General features: G+C 39.5%; 1 protein-coding gene across 1 annotated transcript in view; it reads left to right on the forward strand.

Moving 5' to 3' along the window:
• Nucleotides 1-22,228, forward strand: part of TTN (titin) — a 240,366-nt gene that overhangs the window by 62,022 nt on the left and 156,116 nt on the right. Inside the window, exons 63-98 of the mRNA XM_050339889.1 lie at nucleotides 75-353; nucleotides 562-843; nucleotides 1,426-1,704; nucleotides 1,813-2,094; nucleotides 2,561-2,839; nucleotides 2,965-3,252; nucleotides 3,458-3,736; nucleotides 3,837-4,115; nucleotides 4,217-4,495; nucleotides 4,597-4,884; nucleotides 5,013-5,300; nucleotides 6,166-6,447; nucleotides 7,161-7,439; nucleotides 7,558-7,839; nucleotides 7,969-8,247; nucleotides 8,380-8,667; nucleotides 8,889-9,167; nucleotides 9,272-9,550; nucleotides 9,632-9,910; nucleotides 10,061-10,348; nucleotides 10,507-10,794; nucleotides 13,462-13,743; nucleotides 14,029-14,307; nucleotides 14,415-14,696; nucleotides 14,821-15,099; nucleotides 15,584-15,871; nucleotides 16,018-16,296; nucleotides 16,382-16,660; nucleotides 16,759-17,037; nucleotides 17,480-17,767; nucleotides 17,922-18,209; nucleotides 18,740-19,030; nucleotides 19,669-19,956; nucleotides 20,988-21,080; nucleotides 21,197-21,479; nucleotides 21,734-21,914. Coding sequence (XP_050195846.1) covers nucleotides 75-353; nucleotides 562-843; nucleotides 1,426-1,704; nucleotides 1,813-2,094; nucleotides 2,561-2,839; nucleotides 2,965-3,252; nucleotides 3,458-3,736; nucleotides 3,837-4,115; nucleotides 4,217-4,495; nucleotides 4,597-4,884; nucleotides 5,013-5,300; nucleotides 6,166-6,447; nucleotides 7,161-7,439; nucleotides 7,558-7,839; nucleotides 7,969-8,247; nucleotides 8,380-8,667; nucleotides 8,889-9,167; nucleotides 9,272-9,550; nucleotides 9,632-9,910; nucleotides 10,061-10,348; nucleotides 10,507-10,794; nucleotides 13,462-13,743; nucleotides 14,029-14,307; nucleotides 14,415-14,696; nucleotides 14,821-15,099; nucleotides 15,584-15,871; nucleotides 16,018-16,296; nucleotides 16,382-16,660; nucleotides 16,759-17,037; nucleotides 17,480-17,767; nucleotides 17,922-18,209; nucleotides 18,740-19,030; nucleotides 19,669-19,956; nucleotides 20,988-21,080; nucleotides 21,197-21,479; nucleotides 21,734-21,914 — 9,884 coding nt within the window. The remainder of the gene's footprint in view (nucleotides 1-74; nucleotides 354-561; nucleotides 844-1,425; nucleotides 1,705-1,812; nucleotides 2,095-2,560; nucleotides 2,840-2,964; nucleotides 3,253-3,457; nucleotides 3,737-3,836; nucleotides 4,116-4,216; nucleotides 4,496-4,596; nucleotides 4,885-5,012; nucleotides 5,301-6,165; nucleotides 6,448-7,160; nucleotides 7,440-7,557; nucleotides 7,840-7,968; nucleotides 8,248-8,379; nucleotides 8,668-8,888; nucleotides 9,168-9,271; nucleotides 9,551-9,631; nucleotides 9,911-10,060; nucleotides 10,349-10,506; nucleotides 10,795-13,461; nucleotides 13,744-14,028; nucleotides 14,308-14,414; nucleotides 14,697-14,820; nucleotides 15,100-15,583; nucleotides 15,872-16,017; nucleotides 16,297-16,381; nucleotides 16,661-16,758; nucleotides 17,038-17,479; nucleotides 17,768-17,921; nucleotides 18,210-18,739; nucleotides 19,031-19,668; nucleotides 19,957-20,987; nucleotides 21,081-21,196; nucleotides 21,480-21,733; nucleotides 21,915-22,228) is intronic.

Below are 22,228 nucleotides of genomic sequence, written 5' to 3' on the forward strand. Positions count from 1 at the left end.
CTTGCCTCACTAACTTTCTTCATTCTTAGACATTTTTGATGTAACTGAATATTTCTTTTTCTTAAAAACTCCAGAGCCACCAAGCTTCTTAGTAAAACCTGAAAGCCAACAAGCCATCCCAGATTCCACAGTGGAATTTAAGGCCTCACTAAAAGGAACACCACCCTTTACAGTAAAGTGGTTCAAAGAAGATTTAGAACTTGTATCTGGTCCAACGTGTTTCATTGGGATTGAAGGTTCAACTGGGTTCTTAACCCTCTATTCAGTGGATACTTCTAGGAGTGGGCACTACACTTGCCACGTTTCAAATGACGTTGGCAGTGACTCTTGCACTACAACATTGGTGGTAACAGGTGTGCACTCTTTCTTGGTGTATTGCAGTCTTTTTGTGTCTTTCTTCTCTTTCCTTTTTACCAAACCCACCCTGATGATCTTTGATACACTACCAAGTGAATTCCCTATCTTGTGCTTGCAACCCATAGTTGTTTGGCTCTTTTCCCCCATATTTTCTTTCTGGTATTACTTCAGACCTTCCTGACCTCACTTTTTTGGTTTTTTTAGAACCACCCAAGTTTGCTAAGAAGCTAGAGGCGGCAAAAGTAGTCAAGCAGGGTGACTCAGCCCGGCTTGAGTGCAAAGTAAGTGGATCTCCAGAGATGAAAGTAGTGTGGTTCAGAAATGACCATGAAATTGTTGCCAGTGAAAAATTCCGGATGTCTTTCATTGACTCTGTGGCCGTGCTTGAAATGAATCATCTCAGTACTGATGAGAGCGATGACTACATCTGTGAAGCTCACAACCCTGCCGGCAAGGCCAGCTGTAGCACCAAAGTCACAGTGAAAGGTTAGCTGTTCTTTTGTTCTCTGACTGCATCCTATTTTTCCCCTGGTGGTTGTATTCCTTGGTAATCCACAGGAAGATGAGTTTAATTTCTTATTTCAGGAGTGCCCTTTTCTTCATGCCATGTTTGTTTCTTGATGCCCCTCATCCTCTTTGCCAGTGCCTGAACAAGAATGATGTTTTTTATGCAGAAGAGTTCTAAACTAGTTGTTCCCCAGTTCTACATTTTTAAATATCCAAGACAGATCATAGTGGGGATTGCTGTATAAAGGAGCTGAAATATGAAGAAAAAGAACAGACATAAACTGACTAGTGTCGGTTTTACACCATGTATGGGAGATTACTACCAGATAAATGAGACTGTACCCTCTCTGCCAAGGGTCACCCTTCTGTTTACCTTTTGTAGAGAGGAGCTAAGGGCTCTGAATGCTTACCTGTGGGCAAGTTAATTTCATAATGTGCCCAGAAGATGAGGGAAACCTTTCTGAAGATATTCTTAGCATTGTTTAAAAACTGGTATCAATAAACTGTTTGCCAAATAGCTCTAGACTCCTTTCTAAAAATGTTCCTTTCTTCCCTTGTTAGAACCTCCTGTCTTTAGCAGGAAACCCTCTCCAGTAGACATTGTCAAAGGATCTGAGGTTAGCCTGGAATGTGAGATTTCAGGAACACCTCCATTTGATGTTGCCTGGTACAAAGACAAGAGACAAATCCGCAGTAGTAAGAAGTACAAGGTTACAGCCAAAAACTACCAGACAAGCGTTCGCATTCTTAATGTTGAAGCTGCAGATGTTGGTGAATATCAGTGCAAAGCACAGAACGATGTAGGAAGTGACATTTGCTTTTGCCCTGTGAAGCTGAAAGGTAAAGTACTGGTACATGTACCTTCTGCAGTGCTCCCAAGGGTGCTGCATTGCTCTTCTTTAAGTAAACACTGTGAGTATTTACTGTAACTGCATATTTCTTCTTCAGAACCACCAAAATTCTTGACTAAAATAAACAGCATGACTGTTGTGGTTGGTGAACCAGTAGAGTTACAAGCAAGAGTGGAGGGCTCCCAGCCAATTTCTGTGCAGTGGCTTAAAGACAAAGAGGAAATTATTAGAGAAAGTGAAAACACGAAGATCACATTTATGGAAAATATTGCAACTTTACAATTTGTGCGCACACAGACAAGCAGTGCTGGAAAATACACCTGTCAGATCAGAAATGACGCTGGAAGTCGCGAGTGTACGGCTACATTAACTATTCTAGGTTAGTAAAAAGCACAAATTCATGAAAGTTTTATTTTAAAGCTAACAACTTGGCTATTTAGCGTCAGCTTATGCCCTGAGTATACTTTGCTTATGCCCCTGAGTTCAGAACAGTCAAAACAGAGAATCATTCTCTCCCCAAACAAGCAGCAGTCAGGTTCTGTATTTCCAGTTGTTCAGGGATAGGGGTAAAAGGAACAGCTCATGCCTGCTTGGAGAGGGACAGGCAGTTGCATTTTTCTCCTAGGAGATGAAAATATTTGTACTTCATTTTTTAGAGCATCTGAAATTTCCAGTTTGGGGTAGATCAAAGGATGGAAAAAAACAGCTGAAAAAATTCCACTCTAACAAACTGAAATTTCTTCAATATCAAATGTGTAAACTCCATCTTATAGTGCTATAATGCTTAAAGCTACTACTAATCAAATCCTGTTTTCACCATATACATTACCCATCTCTCCTTACAGAGCCTGCAGTCATTGTAGAGAAAGCAGAGCCAATGAGAGTTACTGTAGGAGATGCCTGTACTTTGGAGTGCAAAGTGGCAGGCACACCACAACTTTCCACTGGGTGGTTCAAGGACGGCAAAGAGCTGACCAGCAGCCAAAAATACAAAATTACTTTCCTCAATAATGTATCTACACTTAAAATTATGGATGCAGAAAAGGAAGATGGTGGACTGTACACGTTTGCAGTGCAAAACGATGTGGGGAAAAGCAGTTGCACAGCATCGGTTGATGTTTTAGGTTGGTTGGGTATCTTGTCTTCTATCTTTTACAAAAGCTTTTGTTTGGTCATGTTTTCTGTCCTTTCTCCCATTCCTTTCCTCATTTTCTCTCTAACCTTGGATTTATTATGTTTTCTTATGCAGATCGAATCATTCCTCCTTCTTTCACAAGAAAACTAAAGGACACCCCTTGTGTTCTGGGTTCATCAGCACTGCTGGAATGTAAAGTGTCAGGTTCACCTCCTATTTCTGTTGCCTGGTTCCAAAATGGACTTAAATTAGCCAATGGAGAAAAACATCAAATCTCCTTTTCAGATAACCTATGTATTTTAGAAGTTAATTCACTGAGCAACTCAGATACTGGAACTTACACCTGCAAAGCTACCAACGTAGCTGGTTCAGATGAGTGCAGTGCTGTACTGACCGTGCAAGGTCAGTATATGATGGTCAGGAAGCTCTCTGAGCTCTTCTTTTCTCTTTCTCTCTTGAAATTGCCTGCGGTCTCTTGTAATTATTCTTGGGGAAAATTATTGACTGAAAAATAAAGATTTTGCTCTTTGTCTTCAATAGTGTGTGGAAATGCCAGAGTTATGCTGCAGCAACCTGTCTTACCTCTCTTTTTCTCTTGTGTCTTTAGAGCCACCTTCTTTTGAGAGGACACCAGAGCCTCTGGATGTATTGCCAGGCACAAGCATCACTTTCACATGTGTTGTCAGAGGAACCCCTCCTTTTAAGGTCAACTGGTTTAGAGGGGCCAATGAGCTTGTGCCAGGGGACAAATGCAGTATCTACTTGGAGGAGTCTGTTGTGGAACTTGAGTTATTTGATGTAACTCCTCCCCAAAGTGGAGAGTATACTTGTCTAGTGACTAATGATGCTGGCAGGGCAAATTGTACAACACACCTTACAGTAAAAGGTTTGTAAAGATAGATCTCTCTCTCTACCTTAAAATATTGTTCCCTTCTCTCCATTTGGCATGTTGTATTCAACATTTATGACTTCTTACCTTTCATTAGAGCCAGCTGTCTTTGTGAAGAAACTGAGTGATCAGTATGTGGAACCTGGCAAGCCCATCATCCTGGAGGGCACTTACACAGGCAGCCTGCCCATCTCTGTGACATGGAAGAAGAATGGCCACACCATCACACAATCTCAGAAGTGTAGCATCACCACCACAGAGAAATCTTGCATCCTGGAAATACTCGACAGCACCAAAGAAGATTCAGGAGAATACACTTGCCAGGTTGAAAATGAGGCAGGAAGAGATGTTTGCGAGGCTGTAGTCTCTACCCTAGGTTTGTGCTCCCTTTGCTTCTTTTTCTTGCCTTTTTTTCAAGTGTATGCTTTCCAAGGCCTGACACTACAATGACCCTATCTAATTGCTTCTCTTTTTTAGAGCCTCCCTATTTTGTTACACACTTGGAACCTCTTGAGGTGTCAGTTGGGGACTATACAACATTGCAATGTTGTGTTGCTGGAACACCAGAAATTACTGTGTCTTGGTACAAAGGTGACACAAAACTCAGATCTACTCCTGAGTACAAAATGTTCTTTAAAGACAACGTTGCTACACTTATTTTCAACAAAGTGGTTAGCAACGACACTGGAGAATATATCTGCAAGGCAGAAAACAGTGTAGGAACTGCATCTACAAAGGCTCTCTTAACAGTTCAAGGTGATGATTTTATATTAGCTTGATAAAATTCTTTTTCTCTCACAAAACTATAAAAAAGTTGCTTACTGGGGAGTATTTATCCTTTACTTGCTTTCTTCCAGAGCGCAAACGACCACCTTCCTTTGCAAGAAAGTTAAAGGACATCGAACACCCTGCTGGTTTACCCCTTAAATTTATGTGTCGGCTCAATGGCTCAGAACCCATTACTGTGACTTGGCACAAAGATGGGGTGCCACTGAGCGATGACCACAATGTACACACATCCTTTGTAGATAACGTTGCAGTGCTGCAACTGCTGCGAACCGAGATGAATCATACTGGGCAGTACTCCTGCACAGCCACCAATTCTGTGGGCACTGCCACCTCAAGTGCTAGGCTCACAGTGGCAGGTGTGTTGGCTTACAAAATTTTTGCCTGAATCACAGGCTGCTTTCTCTCATTTCATGCATGCAATGGTATCTGTGTGTTGGGTTAACCTTTCTGTGAGGTGTATTACATGGTTTTCTTGTGCTTCCAGAACCCAAGCAAGCACCTGTCTTTGACACCAAACCAGAATCTATTGATGTGCCTTTTGGAGAAAGTGCTGACTTTGAATGTCACGTTATGGGTTCCCAGCCAATACACATAACCTGGTCCAAGGATGGTCGAGAGATTCGAACTGGAGGAAACTTCAATATTACGTTTGTGGGCAACACAGCTCACCTTCGAGTGCTCAGAGTGGGTAAAGGAGACTCTGGCCAATATACTTGCCAAGCTAGTAATGAAGTTGGGAAAGACTTTTGCTCAGCCCAACTCAGTGTCAAAGGTATTAAGATTAAATCACCTTTGTTTGTGTGTTTTCTTTTTCTTGGGTAAAGTGACTTTTTTGCCTCATCTTCTACCATTTCTAGTTTAGAAATATATAGAAAGTAGCTTTCCAGACAGCAGACATAAACCATAAAGTGACCTTCTCCCATCATAATATGTAACAGTAGAAGCCTTTTGTGCCTGCAAAATATCTCCCTTTGTGAACCTGTTTGCAGGGAGAACCGCACTCACACTGCTTTTTATTTATCTTTATGGTTAAGCTACAGTCTCTCTGGTATTCATTCATAGTAATTACTATATGGAAAACAGTGATAAGTAAATACAGTATCTTGCAATTGTTCACCAGCAAACTCTTTTAGCTTTGCTGAAGATTTCAATTGGAGTTCTGAATTGTTGATTTAATCTAGATTATGCATTACTTAATTTCTTCATGCAGAAATATACTTTAAATATGTGTAAGCAAGTGAAACTATCCCTACCATGTTTCTGTTGCTCCTGGGGATGAAAAGCTTGTCAAATCTTTCATGGTGGTCTGGGAACCCTGTTACCCCTCAAAGGTAACAGCAGAATTTCCCTTGGATGGAGTAACCTTCCTTCGTATGTTTCTACAGCTTCATCTGTCCGATGCAACAGGGTCCAACGTTGGCAGAACATAGTTTTAGTTGTTGTCTTTGCCTTCTTTTTTCCATCTTCTGTCTTTCCTTGAGAGGAAATTCTGGTGGGGATGCAGCCAGCTGCTGTAGCAATCTTTCTTTGTTGTTCTGAAGTACTCTTGTGCCTCCTAGAACTCTTGCTCAGCGCTGTAGATTTCACATGTCAAACAGGTATACTGTCATTCTCTACATATTTATTCTGTTCTGCAGAACCTCCCAAGTTCATCAAGAAGCCTGAAGCTTTGCGGTTTGTGAAGCAGGGGGACACAGTTCAACTTGAATGTAAAATCAGTGGCACACCAGAGATCAGAATCGTGTGGTATAAAAATGATCAGGCACTCCAGGCAAGCGACAGGCTCCACATGTCCTTTGTAGACTCCGTGGCGATGCTAACCATCCTGGGTGCCAACACTGAAGATGCCGGGGATTACATATGTGAAGCCCATAACTCTGCCGGCACAGCCAGCTGCAGCACTTCAGTCGCAGTGAAAGGTTAGCAGTGTGGCTTCACACACAGCCAGAATCCCTGGCTGCCAGGATCTGCTCCCAGCTGCACATCCCTCAGACAGGGAGCTGCTGCTGGAGAAGTTAATAGCTGCTGGGACAGTGTCTCTCCATCTGGTCTCACACTGAAATGCTGCCGTGTTTATGCAGCAGAGATCAAGCAGGAAATTGTGGTGGGTGTTGAGCGCTGTGCAGCTGTTCCCTTGTCTCTCCATTTAAGTCAGTTGAAAGCTGAACAAGGCAAGCTTTTTAAATCACAAGGACTAGATGGATCACCAGCCATGGTGAGGGAGCTGGAAATACTTTTCAGCAATCCCTCTGCCTCCTCTTTATACACAGTGATCCTGACAGGAATAAAATTTAAGACGGAAGAGGAGGCTGTGTAGCTGAGTTTCACTGATGGTAGCTGTCGTGACTAGAAGAGTGGGGAGGAAAGCTGGAATGTGATCCTGGAGAGCAGGGAGAGTGGCTTTTGGGGAGGGACACAAAACAATGACTCCAGACAGGTGCAGAAGTGTCACATTTTCTGCCCTTTGGACTGCTGGGATTTTTTAGAGATCAAGCCAAATATTTAAAAGTTAAATATATGTTTACAAGAATAAATGTAGGCTCCCTTCCTGAATATGTTGCCTCCTGTTACTCTTCAGAAACCCACCCAGAGAAGCAGGCTCACATATTAAGATGTGATTCTTTTTTTATAGAACCACCTGTTTTTAGCAAAGTGCCAAGCCCTGTGGACACTCTTAAAGGCTCAGATGTTATCCTCCAGTGTGAGATAGCAGGGACCCCACCCTTTGAGGTGGCTTGGTTCAAGGACCGAAGGCAGGTCAGGAGCAGCAAGAAATTCAAGGTGACAGCAAAGCACTCCATTGCCAGTCTTCATATTCTCAATCTGGAATCTCAAGATACTGGAGAATATCAGTGCAAAGCTATGAATGAGGTGGGAAGCGACACTTGCACTTGCCCAGTGAAATTCAAAGGTTTGTATGCTACGGGATAAACAACATCACCTCCCTCTTTTCTTGATTTTCTTGCTGTCCCTCTTTCAAGCAGGCATGTATGATTAACTGTCCTCTGCCTCACTGTTTTTGCCATCAGAACCCCCACGGTTTGCCAAGAAGCTGAGTGACACTGCAATCTTCATCGGGGAGCCAACAGCTCTGCAGGCAGTGGTAGAAGGATCCCCACCAATTTCAGTTGTTTGGCTCAAGGATAAGGGTGAAGTTATTAGGGAGAGTGAAAATGTTCAAATGTGGTTTATGGACAACATAGCAACTCTTGAGATTGCCAGTGCAGAGGGAGCTGATGTTGGGAAGTACATCTGTCAGATCAAAAATGATGCTGGCATGCGGGAGTGCTCTGCCTTTTTACAAGTCCTAGGTGGGTATAGCCTACTTCACAGGTACTATATCTTACAACTTGCAAAATTGCCTTTGTTCTCTGCTTATATCCTCTGCTCACTAGTGTGAAGGTAGATTTCCTGGTGACACACAAATCTTCCTATTTCAGAACCAGCAGTCATCTTAGAGAAGACCGAGCCGATCACAGTAATGGCTGGTAATCCTTTTACCTTGGAGTGTAAAGTAGGAGGAACACCTGAACTTATCACCAAGTGGTACAAAGATGGCAGAGAACTAAGGAGTGACCGCAAATACCAAATTACCTTTTTCAACAATATATCCACTTTGAAAGTCTTTTCTGCAGACAGGGGAGACAGGGGCTTATATACTTTTGAGGTGCACAATGAAGTGGGGGACAGCAGCTGCACTTCTTCAGTTGATGTTTCAGGTCAGCTCTATGTCTTTGTTGTTCATGTTTGTCTTTAAAAGAAGCTTTTATTTTTCCCCCTTTTCTTTCCACTGAAAAAAACCCCACAACACCAACCTTTCTCTTCCTGTTCTTCTGCCCTGTCCTACTTAGATCGTCTTGTTCCTCCTTCATTCTCAAGAAAATTAAAGGAAACAAATGGGGTGCTGGGATCCTCAGTGCTGCTGGAGTGCAAAGTGTCTGGCACATCCCCCATATCTGTGTCCTGGTTTCAAGATGGGAATGAGATTGTTAGTGGAGAAAAATATGAAATCTCATTCTTGGATAATGTTTGTGCTTTGAAGCTAAATGCTCTGGATGTTACGGATACAGGGGCATATGCCTGTGTGGCAGCCAATGTGGCTGGATCTGATGAATGCAGTGCCTTCTTGACTGTACAAGGTCAGTGCAAGTATACTACAGCACTTTCACCAAAATTCTTCTTCCCTCTTCTCTTTCTTCCCTCTACTTTTACATGGTTTCTTTTTCATGTTTGTTTTGTTTGTTTTTTTTTTCCCTGTGGTTTCTTTTTTCTTGACTCAAACCCGTTCCAGTTTCCCTCCCCACAGAGACTCTCCTATTAACATCTTTTTCCCTCTTTCACTTCTTTGCATGATCTTTAGAACCACCTTCTTTTGTGAAGACACCCGATCCCCAGGAAGTTTTGCCTGGATCAAGTGTAACATTTACCAGCTACATGAAGGGTAGTGCTCCCTTCAAAGTGACCTGGTTTCGAGGCATCAAGGAGCTGGTGCCGGACAGCAACTGCTCCATCTCTTTCAATGAGTCTATGGCACAGCTGCAGCTGTACAATGTGGAGCCAGGCCACAGTGGGGACTATGCCTGTGTGCTCACAAATGATGCTGGCAGTGCCTCTTGTACAACCCAGCTCTTTGTTAAAGGTGTGTTTGAGTGTGTGCATGAATACACAATTATCTTCCTTCATGCTCTGCCTGCAGCTCTTCCCCTTCTGTCCCTCTCACTATTGATTTATACCTCCTCACAGAGCCTGCAGTCTTTGTGAAGAAATTAAGTGATTTCAGTGTGGAGCAGGGGAAGTCCATTGTGCTGGAAAGCAGCTACAGAGGCACCCCTCCCATCTCTGTCACCTGGAAAAGAAACGGCATGCCCATTGCGCAGTCCCAACGCTGCAGTGTTACAACTACTGAAAAATCTGGCATTCTTGAAATCTTCAACAGCACAAAGAATGATGAAGGCGAATACACCTGTGAGGTGGCAAATGAGGCGGGTGGGGATGTTTGCCACAGCCTTGTATCCATCTTAGGTATACCTCACCCCTGATTCCCCTAAGACACCCACCCCAGTGATGCTGTGTCTCTGCTCATCATGCTCTCTTCCTCCCTAGAACCACCCTATTTTGTCACACACCTGGACCGTGTGGAGGTGAAGGTTGGCGAGCCCTTGATCTTGAAATGCCAGATTGGTGGTTCGCCAGAAATCAAGGTGTCCTGGTATAAAGATGACACCAAACTCAGATCAACACAAGCTTACAAAATGCACTTCAAGAACAATGTGGCAACACTGGCATTCTCCACTGTAGAGGAAAGCAACATTGGAGAATACATCTGCAAAGCGGAAAATAGCGTTGGCTTCGCCACCTCCACAGCTTTGCTTGTTGTTAAAGGTGATGGGCCAAGGGCCACTCTTTTCTGGGGTAGTTTGTAGGAACTCTTTTTTGTCTACAGGAATGAGTTCTTAATAATTTCAAAGTTAATTAATTCTTGGTTGACAGGATGGCTTGCTAATGATAGTGGTGATTATTATTGTTTTACAGAACGTCAACTTCCCCCTACATTCACCAGAAAACTAAAAGATATTCAGGAGGTGGTTGGTGCCCCAGTGACATTTGACTGCCGTATAAGTGGCTCAGAGCCTATCCAGGTGTCTTGGTACAAGGATGGGGTTCTCTTAAGCGACAGTGATAACATGCAATCAGCCTTCTTAAATAACGTTGCGACTCTCCAAATCTTGCAAACTACTATGGCTTACTGTGGCCAGTATACTTGCTCAGCCCAAAATGCTCTGGGGACTGCATCTTCCAGTGCCAAACTTCTCCTCACAGGTTTGTAGCTCATGCTTTAATGAAGAGTTTTATGTCTTTGCTCTTTTATTTCCCCACATCTTTTCCCACTCTACTCTTTGTATGGTGGCAAGGGACAATGGGCATGGAGTGGTGAGGAGGGCTTGGGGATGAGCTCTGCCATGCTTTCCTCTTTGCAGAACAACTACGACCTCCATTCTTTGACATCAAGCCAGTATCTATTGATGTGGCGCTAGGGGAAAGTGCAACCTTTAAGTGCCATGTGACTGGTTCTGCTCCCATGAGGATTACTTGGACCAGAGACAACAGAGAAATTCGTCCTGGTGGCAACTACAAAATGACACTGGTGGAAAACACGGCCAGCTTGACAGTCCTAAAAGTTGGTAAAGGGGATGCTGGACTCTACACATGTACTGCCAGCAACAGTGTTGGAAAGGATGCATGCGCAGCTCAGCTGGCTGTACAAGGTATTACTGTGGGCTTTAGTGTTCATAAGGTTTTCTTTGCAAGACACACCTGGAAAACACAGTCCTGAATGCAGACATGCAGTTAACAACCTTCAGAAGAGGCTACACTAAGATGTCTTATTTCACTTAAATCTTATTGTACTACTTAAATACTTATTCATCTTTCTTCTGATCTAATGTACTGTGTGATTTTTCTTATCCAAGGGATTTTTCCATTGCAATGGTAACTCTAACTTAGTATCCTGTTGTACCTTTATGAATGGTCATGTTGGCCAGCAAAATCTAGCTTTCTGAAGTGTTTCTCCAGAAGTGACATTCACTAGGTTGCCCATGGGAGGGAAAGAAACTGAGAGAAACTCAGCTCACTTAATGAGGCTTAAAAATATTTGTACTGGGTGTGCAACACATAGTTTTGCTCTTTCACAGACTGAAAACACTGAAAATTGCTGTTCTAGACAGCAAGTCTGGAGAATCTGAGAGCAAACTTGGTAACAAATATCCGTTCCACCAACACTTCACTTCTCCACATAGCGTGTGGATCTAAAAGTGAAATCTAAGTTTATTGCTGGATCAGACTGCCTTGGTACAAGTGACACTTGTGTATTAGTGCAATTTCCTCAAAGTAGGTGGGAACTATTTATAGCTATTCCGGATATCTTATTCTTACTGATTTTGTAAAAGAAGAAATGTAAAATACACTACTTAGATTATGTTGAGGTCAAATTTGCCTGTTAGTTTAGCACTTTCTTTCCTTTTTTTTTTTTTTTCCTTTTTTCTCTGTAGGAATTTGAGGGAAAAATATTTAAAGATTAAATCCTTTTGCTCTCTAAGACAAATAACACAGGAAGCTGAACTACCAGTAGCAAGATTTTGTATTAATTGCTTCACAAATGTCAAGAATATATCGAGTATATTCTAGCCATAGGGATTTTTCTTAGTGGGGATAGGAAGAGTGCATAAGACTGAATTACCTGAATTCAGTAATAGGGATGCTGTATTATGTAGCTTAATTTACAGAAGATTGTAGTAAGAAATCTCATCTCTTTAAAGAATCTGAAGCTTCTTTCCACTGCAATCACAATTCTGTTTATTATTAATTATAACTGCTAATAGGTTTATTTGACCAGAGTTACCATTCATAAAATGATCCCAACTGACCTTGTCTATTTTCTTACCCTTCAAATCTTTATCCATAAAATCCTGGGGTTTTTTTTTCAGGATTATTATTTTATTTTTTGATCCTGAATTTACACTGACAGTCACTTCAGTCCATTAGATTTTCCCCAGGGCTGTTAAATCAGTGATGTTCATTGTTTTCAGCCAATTTCTATAGAGCTTGGTAGGGCAATCTCTTCGTGTGTATTATTTTGCATGTGTTTAATTTGACCATATGCTGCCTCACTTCTGTGGCTTCCAACCTTTTGCTTGTAGAATTGTTCAATTGACCTTGAAAACCTGCCAGTTTTTTATTAACTTTCTCATTTTAACATCTAATGTTCCCAATCTGTAGTTTTAACAATTACTTTATGTTCAGAAACTACTTTACATTCTAAATATATACCTTACTAACATGTATATCCTCATTTTTTGAAAGGAGTGGAATTAGAGTATAAGTACTCAGCAACTGTTGGTATGCAGATATATAATCAGCTTCCTCTCAAATTGAAATCTGATAGTAAATTGCTAAAGTTCTGAGAGTCCCCATGTTAACAAGCCATTAGTTATATTTTTAGAAACTCTAAGGAAGTTTTGTTTCTAACAACACAGGATGTTCTGCAATTGTCCCACTGGTTGAAGTAACCCCAAATAAAATAGATGTTCTTCCTACGCTTTACAGACAGAGGTGCAAAGTGGCACTTCATCCTGTTTTGCAGAGAGATTTGTTTGTTGTGCCCACGTTACCACCTCTTGGTTTTACCGGTTATATCTTTGATCCATGAGCATTGAGTCTTGTGATTCTAATCACAAGTACCATAATCATATGGTAACTTTTGATGAGAAGTGTCAAACCTCCACTCCTTTCCTCTACTTGTGGAGCAAAACGTAACCATCTGGTTTATGTTTCAGTTACAGGACATTTAACACCAATTTCTGGAATACTAGTCATCTCATAATTCTTCTCAGCATAATTATTTTGAAGCTCTTTTGTTTGCTATGCAAGTTCCTTAACTTTTATTCCTTACATGCAACATTATGTTTGGCTTTGCATTAAATGTGTGAGAGGTTATAATGCAGAAACATATATTGACTATATCAATTATTAATCACATATTAAAATATAAAGCAGTTGCTCTAATGTTCAACATAAATGCTTTTACTAATGTTGCTTGTCTGAACAGTTGGATTCTTGCATTTGCATCAGGCATTTTGATTAGTCATGTATTACAAGAGGATATTTCTTAAAGAATAAGTAGTAAATATGTACAAGTAGAGGTACAGTTGGTCAATAAAGTAAGGAGAAACTAACTGAAATGCATATAGAGAACTTGTTTGCTTCTTATCTAGATTTTGGACCAACCTAAAATCATGTAAAACAATTCATAACCATTGCAAAATCAGATTTTTTTTTCATAAGTCCTTAAAGTTTACAGTTTGTTTACTTATCTCCCTACTTATTCCAAGAATCAGTGCAGTTTAAAGCATCATTTCCCCTTTTTGGCTTTCCAGAACCACCAAGGTTTATTAAGAAACTAGACTCCTCAAAACTTGTGAAACAGCACGATTCCGTTAAGTATGAATGCAAAGTAGGTGGATCTCCAGAAATCAAAGTCACCTGGTACAAGGGTGAAACTGAGATTCATCCCAGTGAAAAATACAGAATGTCCTTTGTGGATTCAGTGGCAGTCATTGAAATGCACAACCTCAGTGTTGAAGACAGTGGTGACTACACTTGTGAAGCTCAGAATCCGGCGGGTAGTGCAAGCACCAGTACTTCACTGAGAGTAAAAGGTCAGAACCCCAGTTCTTTCCTTCCCTTTCTAGCTGTAAGAGTCCTCCTTTGTGGAAAATCTCTTAAATCCCACTTTCTTTTGTCAGAGGGGCCAAACCCTGTCTGACTAGATGGCAAATCTTTTGCTTGTTTCTGATCTCTGTGGGAGGTCTTTCTTATCCATTGTTTATCTTTGCTATTTGGTATCAAAACAGCTACTTGAACCGTCTGTCCTCTTCAATCTACTTTGCTCAAATAACATAAACTACATAAACTACAATTGTTTCCTTTTTTTTTTTCCCCAGCACCCCCCATTTTTACCAAGAAGCCCCATCCAGTCCAGACCTTGAAAGGGTCTGATATTCACCTGGAATGTGAGCTTCAGGGCACTCCTCCATTCCAGATTTCATGGTATAAAGACAAACGAGAAATTCGGAGCAGCAAGAAGTATAAGGTCATGTCTGAGAACTACTCAGCTAGTATTCACATTCTTAGTGTGGATACTGCAGATGTTGGTGAATATCACTGTAAAGCTGTAAATGATGTGGGAAGTGACACCTGTATTGGCTCTGTAACACTAAGAGGTTTGTACGAAGATTGGCACCTTGACATTTCTCTGTTCCTGTCATTCTCCTCCTACTTTTCCGCTCCTGGCATGTGTTTTTACTGTTAAATATCTTCTCTTAAATAGCACCACCAACATTTGTGAAGAAGCTCAGTGATCTCACTGTCGTAGTTGGGGAGTCAATTGAACTTCAGGCCGAAGTAAAAGGATCACAGCCCATTTCTGTTCTGTGGTTAAAAGACAAAGGGGAAATCATTAGAGAAAGTGATAATCTTTGGATCTCCTATTCAGAAAACATTGCAGCTATGCGGATTGGAACTGCAGAACCAACCAATGCTGGGAAATATATTTGTCAGATAAAAAATGATGCTGGAGTTCAGGAATGCTTTGCCACAGTGAAAGTGCTAGGTTGGTAGCATGAAATAAAAACACAGTGTGTTTTAAAATTCTTTAAATTTTAAATGTTATTTATAATGATAACAACTATTGCACTGTTGATTTAAAAAATTTTCTGACTTGCATTTCATTGCAGAACCTGCAGTCATTATAGAGAAGCCAGGCCCAGTGAAAGTTACAGCTGGAGACTCTTGTACTCTGGAATGCACAGTAGATGGCACACCAGAGCTTACTGCTAGGTGGTTTAAGGATGGTAATGAGCTGTCCACTGACCATAAATATAAAATCAGTTTCTTCAACAAAGTATCTGGGCTTAAGATCCTCAATGCAACACTAGAAGACAGTGGAGAATATACTTTTGAGGTGAAAAACAGTGTTGGTAAAAGCAGCTGCACAGCTTCAGTGCATGTTTCAGGTTAGTTGACTATTCTTTTTGAGTACATATGATCTTTTGGTTCTTTTACAAAGCCTTCAGATAGCAAATTATTGTGATTGGCAACCTAAGAGACTTATTGCTTGTGTAATCTTAGGAGTACTTGGCATGCTACTTTGACAGGCATCAATAATAGATGCCTACCTAAACTTTGAGGGGCAGGAGTTACTGAAAGGACTTGATTTCTTCAGCTTAAATTTACATGTCTTCTTGGACAGCTGCTGCAATATTGTTGCTTATGAAAAAGAAAAGCAAAAATTAAAGGTGTCCCTCAAAAATTTTGAATGAAAACTCCAGCGTATCCTTAAAAATCAACTATCTATTTTTCAAATACTTAGGTGCATAGCAGCAGAATGCTAATGCAGCTACAGCAAAAGAAAGGTCATTCATTTATTATGCATGGAGAACTTTCTGCATTTTAAGACCTTGTATGGTAATTTTAAAATTTTTTTTTAAACAAATGCAGATCGTATTATACCTCCTTCTTTCACAAGAAAACTGAAAGAAACTTATGGTCAGCTGGGTTCTTCTGCTGTACTGGAGTGCAAAGTTTATGGGTCACCACCTATTCTGGTTTCCTGGTTTCATGATGGACAAGAGATTACCAGTGGAGACAAGTATCAGGCTACCCTTACAGACAATACCTGTTCTCTGAAAGTGAATGGACTTCAGGAATCTGATATGGGAACTTATTTGTGCACAGCTACTAATGTAGCAGGGTCTGATGAATGCAGCGCATTTTTGAGTGTTAGAGGTCAGTATCAATAAAAAACCGGAGTCAGAGGGCACACATTTTTTTTCAGAAAAAATTAATTTTTTGCTTTGTTGCATATTTCTCATTACTTTGCTCTTCAAAAGAAGTTCAAATGTACTTCTTCTCTGTTTTATTTGTGTGCTTAGAACCACCATCTTTTGTGAAGAAACCCGAACCACTGGATGTTTTGTCTGGGGCAAACATAACCTTTACTAGTATCATAAAAGGTTCCTCTCCATTGGAAGTTAAATGGTTCAGAGGCAGTGTTGAACTAGTACCAGGACACAGATGCAATATCACTTTGCAAGATTCAGTTGCAGAACTGGAGCTGTTTGATGTAAATCCCCTTGAGAGTGGAGATTACACTTGCCAGGTCTCTAATGAGGCAGGAAAAATTTCTTGCACTACACATCTTTTTGTCAAAGGTTTGTCCAGAGTATTGCTTCTTATGCTTCTAAAGATGATCTTTTGGCTTTATTTAATTTGTTTTCTTCTCATTGTTCATTATAGAACCAGCCAAATTCGTGAAGAAAGTAAATGATTTAAGTGTAGAGAAAGGGAAAACTTTGATCTTGGAATGCACATATACGGGTACTCCACCGATTTCAGTGACATGGAAGAAAAATGGAGTAAACATAACTCACTCTGAAAAGTGTAGCATCACCACTACAGAAACATCTGCCATACTGGAAATCCCTAGCAGCAAACTAGAAGATCAGGGGCAATATTCTTGTCATATTGAAAATGATTCTGGGAAAGATAATTGTCATGGTGCAATCACAATATTAGGTGCGTCAAGACACCATCACTCCACTGAGTGTTATCTGAACTCTTAATGATCATTGTGCAGTATCTTTTTATGCTAATGGTGTTTCTTTGTCCTTCAGAACCACCTTACTTCATTACACCCTTGGAGCCAGTAAAGGTGACTGTTGGGGATTCTGCATCCTTACAGTGCCAGGTTACTGGAACACCAGAAATGATTGTGTCGTGGTACAAAGGCGATACAAAGCTGAGAGGAACTGCTACTATGAAAATGCACTTTAAGAACCAAATTGCTACTCTGGTTTTCAGCCAGGTAGACAGTAGTGACAGTGGGGAGTACATCTGCAAAGTAGAAAACGCTGTTGGGGAGGCTGCTTCCTCATCTTTGCTTACAGTTCAAGGTGAATATTTCAGTTTTAAAAACAAGAATATGGCCTGTTTTTCTTAAGTATTGTCTACTTCTTTTATAAAACAAAGATTACCTCTTCCTTGTAAAACACTTTACTGTTTCTTGATGTGTAAGATACCCTTGGCACTGTCTTCTACTAACAAAGGCCTGCCAGTAAAGCTACTTGAAAAGTGTCACCACAGCTCTTCTGTAGCGTTACAAGCTTCTGAATCTTCTTTCCCTACGGAGGATATTTCTTTGATAGTTTCCACCATTAGCAGTCCTGAAGATTGAATAGGCTCACTGGGTGAAACTGAGGGCAGAATGGTTATATATTTTCCTGCTATTCTTTGCACAGGGCTCTTTTCACATCACGTTCAAAATAAATGATATGCTGAATAATATTTTACATATCTTCTGAAAGACCTCACTGTACAATACCTGTTATCTTACAGAGCGTAAACTTCCTCCTTCTTTTACTCGAAAATTAAGAGATGTTCATGAAACTGTTGGCTTACCAGTTACGTTTGATTGTGGCATTGCTGGTTCAGAACCCATCGAAGTATCTTGGTTTAAAGATGGTGCACGTGTAAAAGAGGACTACAATGTTCACACATCCTTCGTAGATAATGTAGCAACTCTCCAGATTTTGAAGACAGATAGGAGCCTTATTGGGCAATATACCTGCACAGCTACCAATGCTATTGGGACTGCTTCTTCTAGTGGCAGGCTTATCCTAACAGGTCGGTGGGCTGTAAAATATTTAATTGAAGTATCTTAAAACTAAGCTTTGTTTTATATATGAATTTACTATTGTAAAAAAGTTGCTTATTTCACAGAGATTTAAAGTAGATTAAGATTTTAAAGTGATTCTTTTTTATTTCTTTCACTCTTCAGAAGGGAAGACTCCTCCTTTCTTTGACATCCCAGTTACACCTGTGGATGGTATTATTGGAGAAAGTGCTGACTTTGAGTGTCACGTTTCTGGAACACAGCCTATTAGAGTCACTTGGGCAAAAGATGACCAAGAGATTAGAACAGGAAGAAATTATCAGATCAGTTATGTAGACAATACAGCCCATTTGACCATCTTGAGAGTTGACAGGGGAGATTCTGGAGTATATACATGCTATGCTAGCAATGAAGTTGGAAAGGACTCTTGCACAGCTCAACTGACTGTTAAAGGTACTGAATAGATAATACATTATGTGTATATTTTTCTTCCTTCAATTATAAAGAATGTTAGCCTTATTACTGCTAGATAACTTTGAGAAAACTTTTTAGATGTAGCCTAAAGTACCTATGTGGAGATACTTACGGGTGTTTTGAGGGGATTAGGAAGGGTCATTAACAATAGTGGGAAGAGAAATTAAATATTTTATTTGGCCTACTTTCTTTATAGGCTCTGGCCTACTTCTTTTTTATAGGCTTTGACCTATTTCTTTCTTAACTTGACAAAACTCTTGGGGTTTTTTAAATGGTGTTTGGCTTAAATCAGTATAAGAGAATTTTTTTTTAAATAGGAAAATCAACTATGACAGTGACTGTAAAAGCAAGACACCTGTTGCTTATCTTAGCATAATTTCCCTTTAAAATTATTTCCTGTTGAAATGAGAGCAAATAATTTCACAATGTTCAAATTTTTCTTGAAACATTTTCCTTAGAACTTTTCATCTCAAGTTAGATTCATGGAATTTATTCTTTTTTTTTTACAGAAAGAAAAACTCCTCCTACTTTTACTAAGAAACTGTCTGAAGCTGTAGAAGAAACAGAAGGGAATGAACTTAAACTTGAGGGTCGTGTTTCTGGCTCTCAGCCTTTGACTGTTGCTTGGTATAAAAACAATCAGGAAGTCCATTCAAGTGCTCACTGTGAAATATCTTTCAAAAACAATACCTTGCTTTTGCATATAAAGGCCGTAGAGCAATCAGATGCTGGTTTATATACCTGTAAAGTGTCCAATGAAGCAGGAAGTGTGTTGAGTACATCTTCTGTTGTTATCAGAGGTTGGTTAAAGTCTTATTTTTCTTTGCTTCTTACTTTATTTTATTTAGCTGCAAATACATAGGTTCTCTCTTATGGGCTGGTTATACTTACCTTAGCAGCAGTAATTTGTCCTGAGATGGATGTGATAAAACTTAGTTGAACTACAAAATCAAGCAATTATTTTAGTTTTGTGATTTAAACCCCCTAATTTAAAGTGAATATTGAAATATTTGTAACATTTTTATTGAATTTTTAATCATTCTCTTTCCATGGAATAAGAGGGATTTTGTGCAATTATATCTAAGTTTAGGCAGGGTTGACAGTGAATTGTGGCAGCATGACACTTCATTATAATAGTCTTGCAGAAGATTTTCATGGTTTTTTTTCTTTAATGATTCCTCTATAGTTTTGCAACCTAATGGCGCTTTAGTTCTTATACTATTTTTTTTATACTATTTTTTTATGTGTAAAGATTCTTACTGAGTGGATAAAGATATTTCTCTCATGTTTGTATAGGAAACATGGTCTCATGCTCTCTTGATATTTATTTCATTTTCTAACATTATGATTGACATTCTTAGACTTCTATTTATCCTCTTTTTCTTATATTCTTGGTCACACTTTCCCGAGTATTCACTCAAGCATTTTCATATTCCAGAACCTAAAAAGCCTCCAGTTTTTGACCAACCTCTTCAGTCAGCAGCAGTAGAGGAAGGTGACACACTCCAGCTTAGCTGTCATGTCCAAGGATCACAACCAATCCGGATTCAGTGGCTGAAAGCAGGGAGAGAAATAAGAGCTTCAGACAGATGCAACTTCAGCTTTGTTAATGGAGTAGCTCTTCTAGAACTTGCTGCAGTTACCAAATCCGATTCAGGAGAATATGTATGCAAAGCTTCGAATGCAGCTGGCACTGATACTTGCAAATCTAAAGTGACAGTTAAAGGTATAGTAACATGGAAAAAGTCAAGGCATTAAATGGAAATGTTAACAAAAATTCTATCCCAGTTTGTTTTCTATGGAAAAAAAAAGTTATTAATCTCAATAATCTTATAACAAACCATTTTTATTACTTAGGTCTTTGTGAAACTATATAGTCTGGTAGAACAGTATATTTAAAAATAATTTATATATAAATAGTGACGTAAACAGTGGGAGATCAGTGTCAGATCAGTAGTATATCAGTATATATTATATCAGTAGTATATTCTTACAAAAAAGAATTTAGTTTCAAATTTAAGAAAAATGAAAGCTAACTGAGTGAAATTACTTGGAGATGCATATTTTATGGAAAGGATCTGAACAGTGGTGTTTATTAAAGGAAAATACAGAAGAAATTTGATTGAGCATATGGCCTTGGAGGCTAGTTGTTTCAAGACTGTTACAACTCTGACATTTAATCTTTTAGCTGAAGATAAATACTGTCCTTCCTAGTAGATCTTGCCTTACCATTGCATAAAAGACACAGGAGTTCAGTAGTGTGTACAAACAGTATCTTTTTCACTACATGGGTAACCACAAGGCTAAGAACTACATAAATGAAAAAAAAAAAAAAAAGAATCCAACAGACCACTGATAAAAATATGCAAGTAACTCTTACAGGGTAATATCCAGAAATACACTGAAAACAGAAAATCTCACTAAATACTAATCCATTTTAGAGAACAAGGCTGCTTATTTGCATACCCACCTATAAATTTGCAAACATGTAGAGTAAAATTACCTGAGTGAAGTTAATGAACAGCTCAATATATGATCCACAGTGTTTAGTCTCATCTGTAAAATACAATTTAAAGTAAAATACAGGTTGATTAGAACAATATTAAATTATTTTACATTTTTATCACTCTCATAGTATTTTGTTCCATCTCAGGAATTAATTCCTTTACTTACAATTCCTTCAGAAACATCATCACGCATGAATATAAACTATTACATGAAACCATCTGTTGTAACTATTTGACTCTGTTTTTTTAGAAAAACCAGCAGCTGCACCAGTAGCTAAGAAAGCAGAAGTGGAAGGCAAACTTTATTTTGTGTCAGAGCCTCAGAGTATCAAAGTCATGGAAAGTAAGAACTCTTTTCAAAACAGTACCTTCTCTTTTATTTGCCCACACCTTTTATTTATGTCCCTCTGTCATAAAGAGGTGGAAAGACTTAGCTTCCCCACTTGCATCTTTCTGCAGAATCTGTTGCAACATTTATGGCAAAAGTTGGAGGAGATCCAATTCCAAACGTTAAATGGATGAAGGGAAAATGGAGGCAACTCAACCAGGGAGGCCGCATTATAATCCAGCAGAGAGGAGATGAAGCCAAACTAGAAATAAAGGACACAATAAAAACTGATTCTGGCATGTACAAATGTGTAGCTTTCAACCAACATGGTGAAATTGAGAGGAGTGTAAACCTACAAGTAGAAGAAAGAAAGAAAGAAGTTGTTGAAGGGGATCTCAGGGCAAAATTAAAAAGGTATATTGAAATTTTTTTACAGATTAATTTACTTTCAAATCAGAAGAAACTTTTTTTCTTTTACATCTCAGAACAAAATTTAATTTTAAATATTCATTAAATATGAATAACTGTACTAAAAACAGAAGCACCTGACAAGACTAAACTAAAGAATTCCACTGCACAAGGCAGTTCTAAGCTGATGAAATTTCTCATCAAACAGCTTTCTAGGAATGAAATGCTGTATATTTAACTTATGTTATTGATTTGCATAGCACTCCAACAAAAAAGAAAGAAGAGGAAGAGCAACCTATTGATATCTTGGAACTTCTCAAAAATGTAGATCCCAAAGAATATGAGAAGTATGCTCGCATGTATGGAATTACAGATTTCCGTGGCCTCTTGCAAGCCTTTGAGTTACTAAAGCAAACTCAAGCAGAAGAAAGCCATAGATTGGTAAGATACAGTGTGACTGCAGCATTGGCTTCCTTAGGGGTAACATGGTTACTTTGAACAGACTTGATGTCCATGCTCTGAAGTTATGATGTGTGCAGGAACTTCTGGTTCCTCTTCAGTTCTTTTAGGAACAGTTCTCAATTTCTTGCGTGCTCAAATCCAGGAAGAATAAATGGGCCTTCTGGCTAAGTCTGTTCTGTCTTCTCAACTTCCCTGTAATTGTTAGGATGGGAAGATATGCTAGTTACAGAACAGTTACAGAAAATTTGATACAGGAGTTAATTCTGTGTTGGATAAACATGGCAGCTTGACAT

The sequence above is a fragment of the Myiozetetes cayanensis genome, unplaced genomic scaffold (genome assembly GCF_022539395.1).
Source record: "Myiozetetes cayanensis isolate MyiCay16 unplaced genomic scaffold, myiCay2020 scf9, whole genome shotgun sequence".
Lineage (NCBI taxonomy): Eukaryota > Metazoa > Chordata > Aves > Passeriformes > Tyrannidae > Myiozetetes > Myiozetetes cayanensis.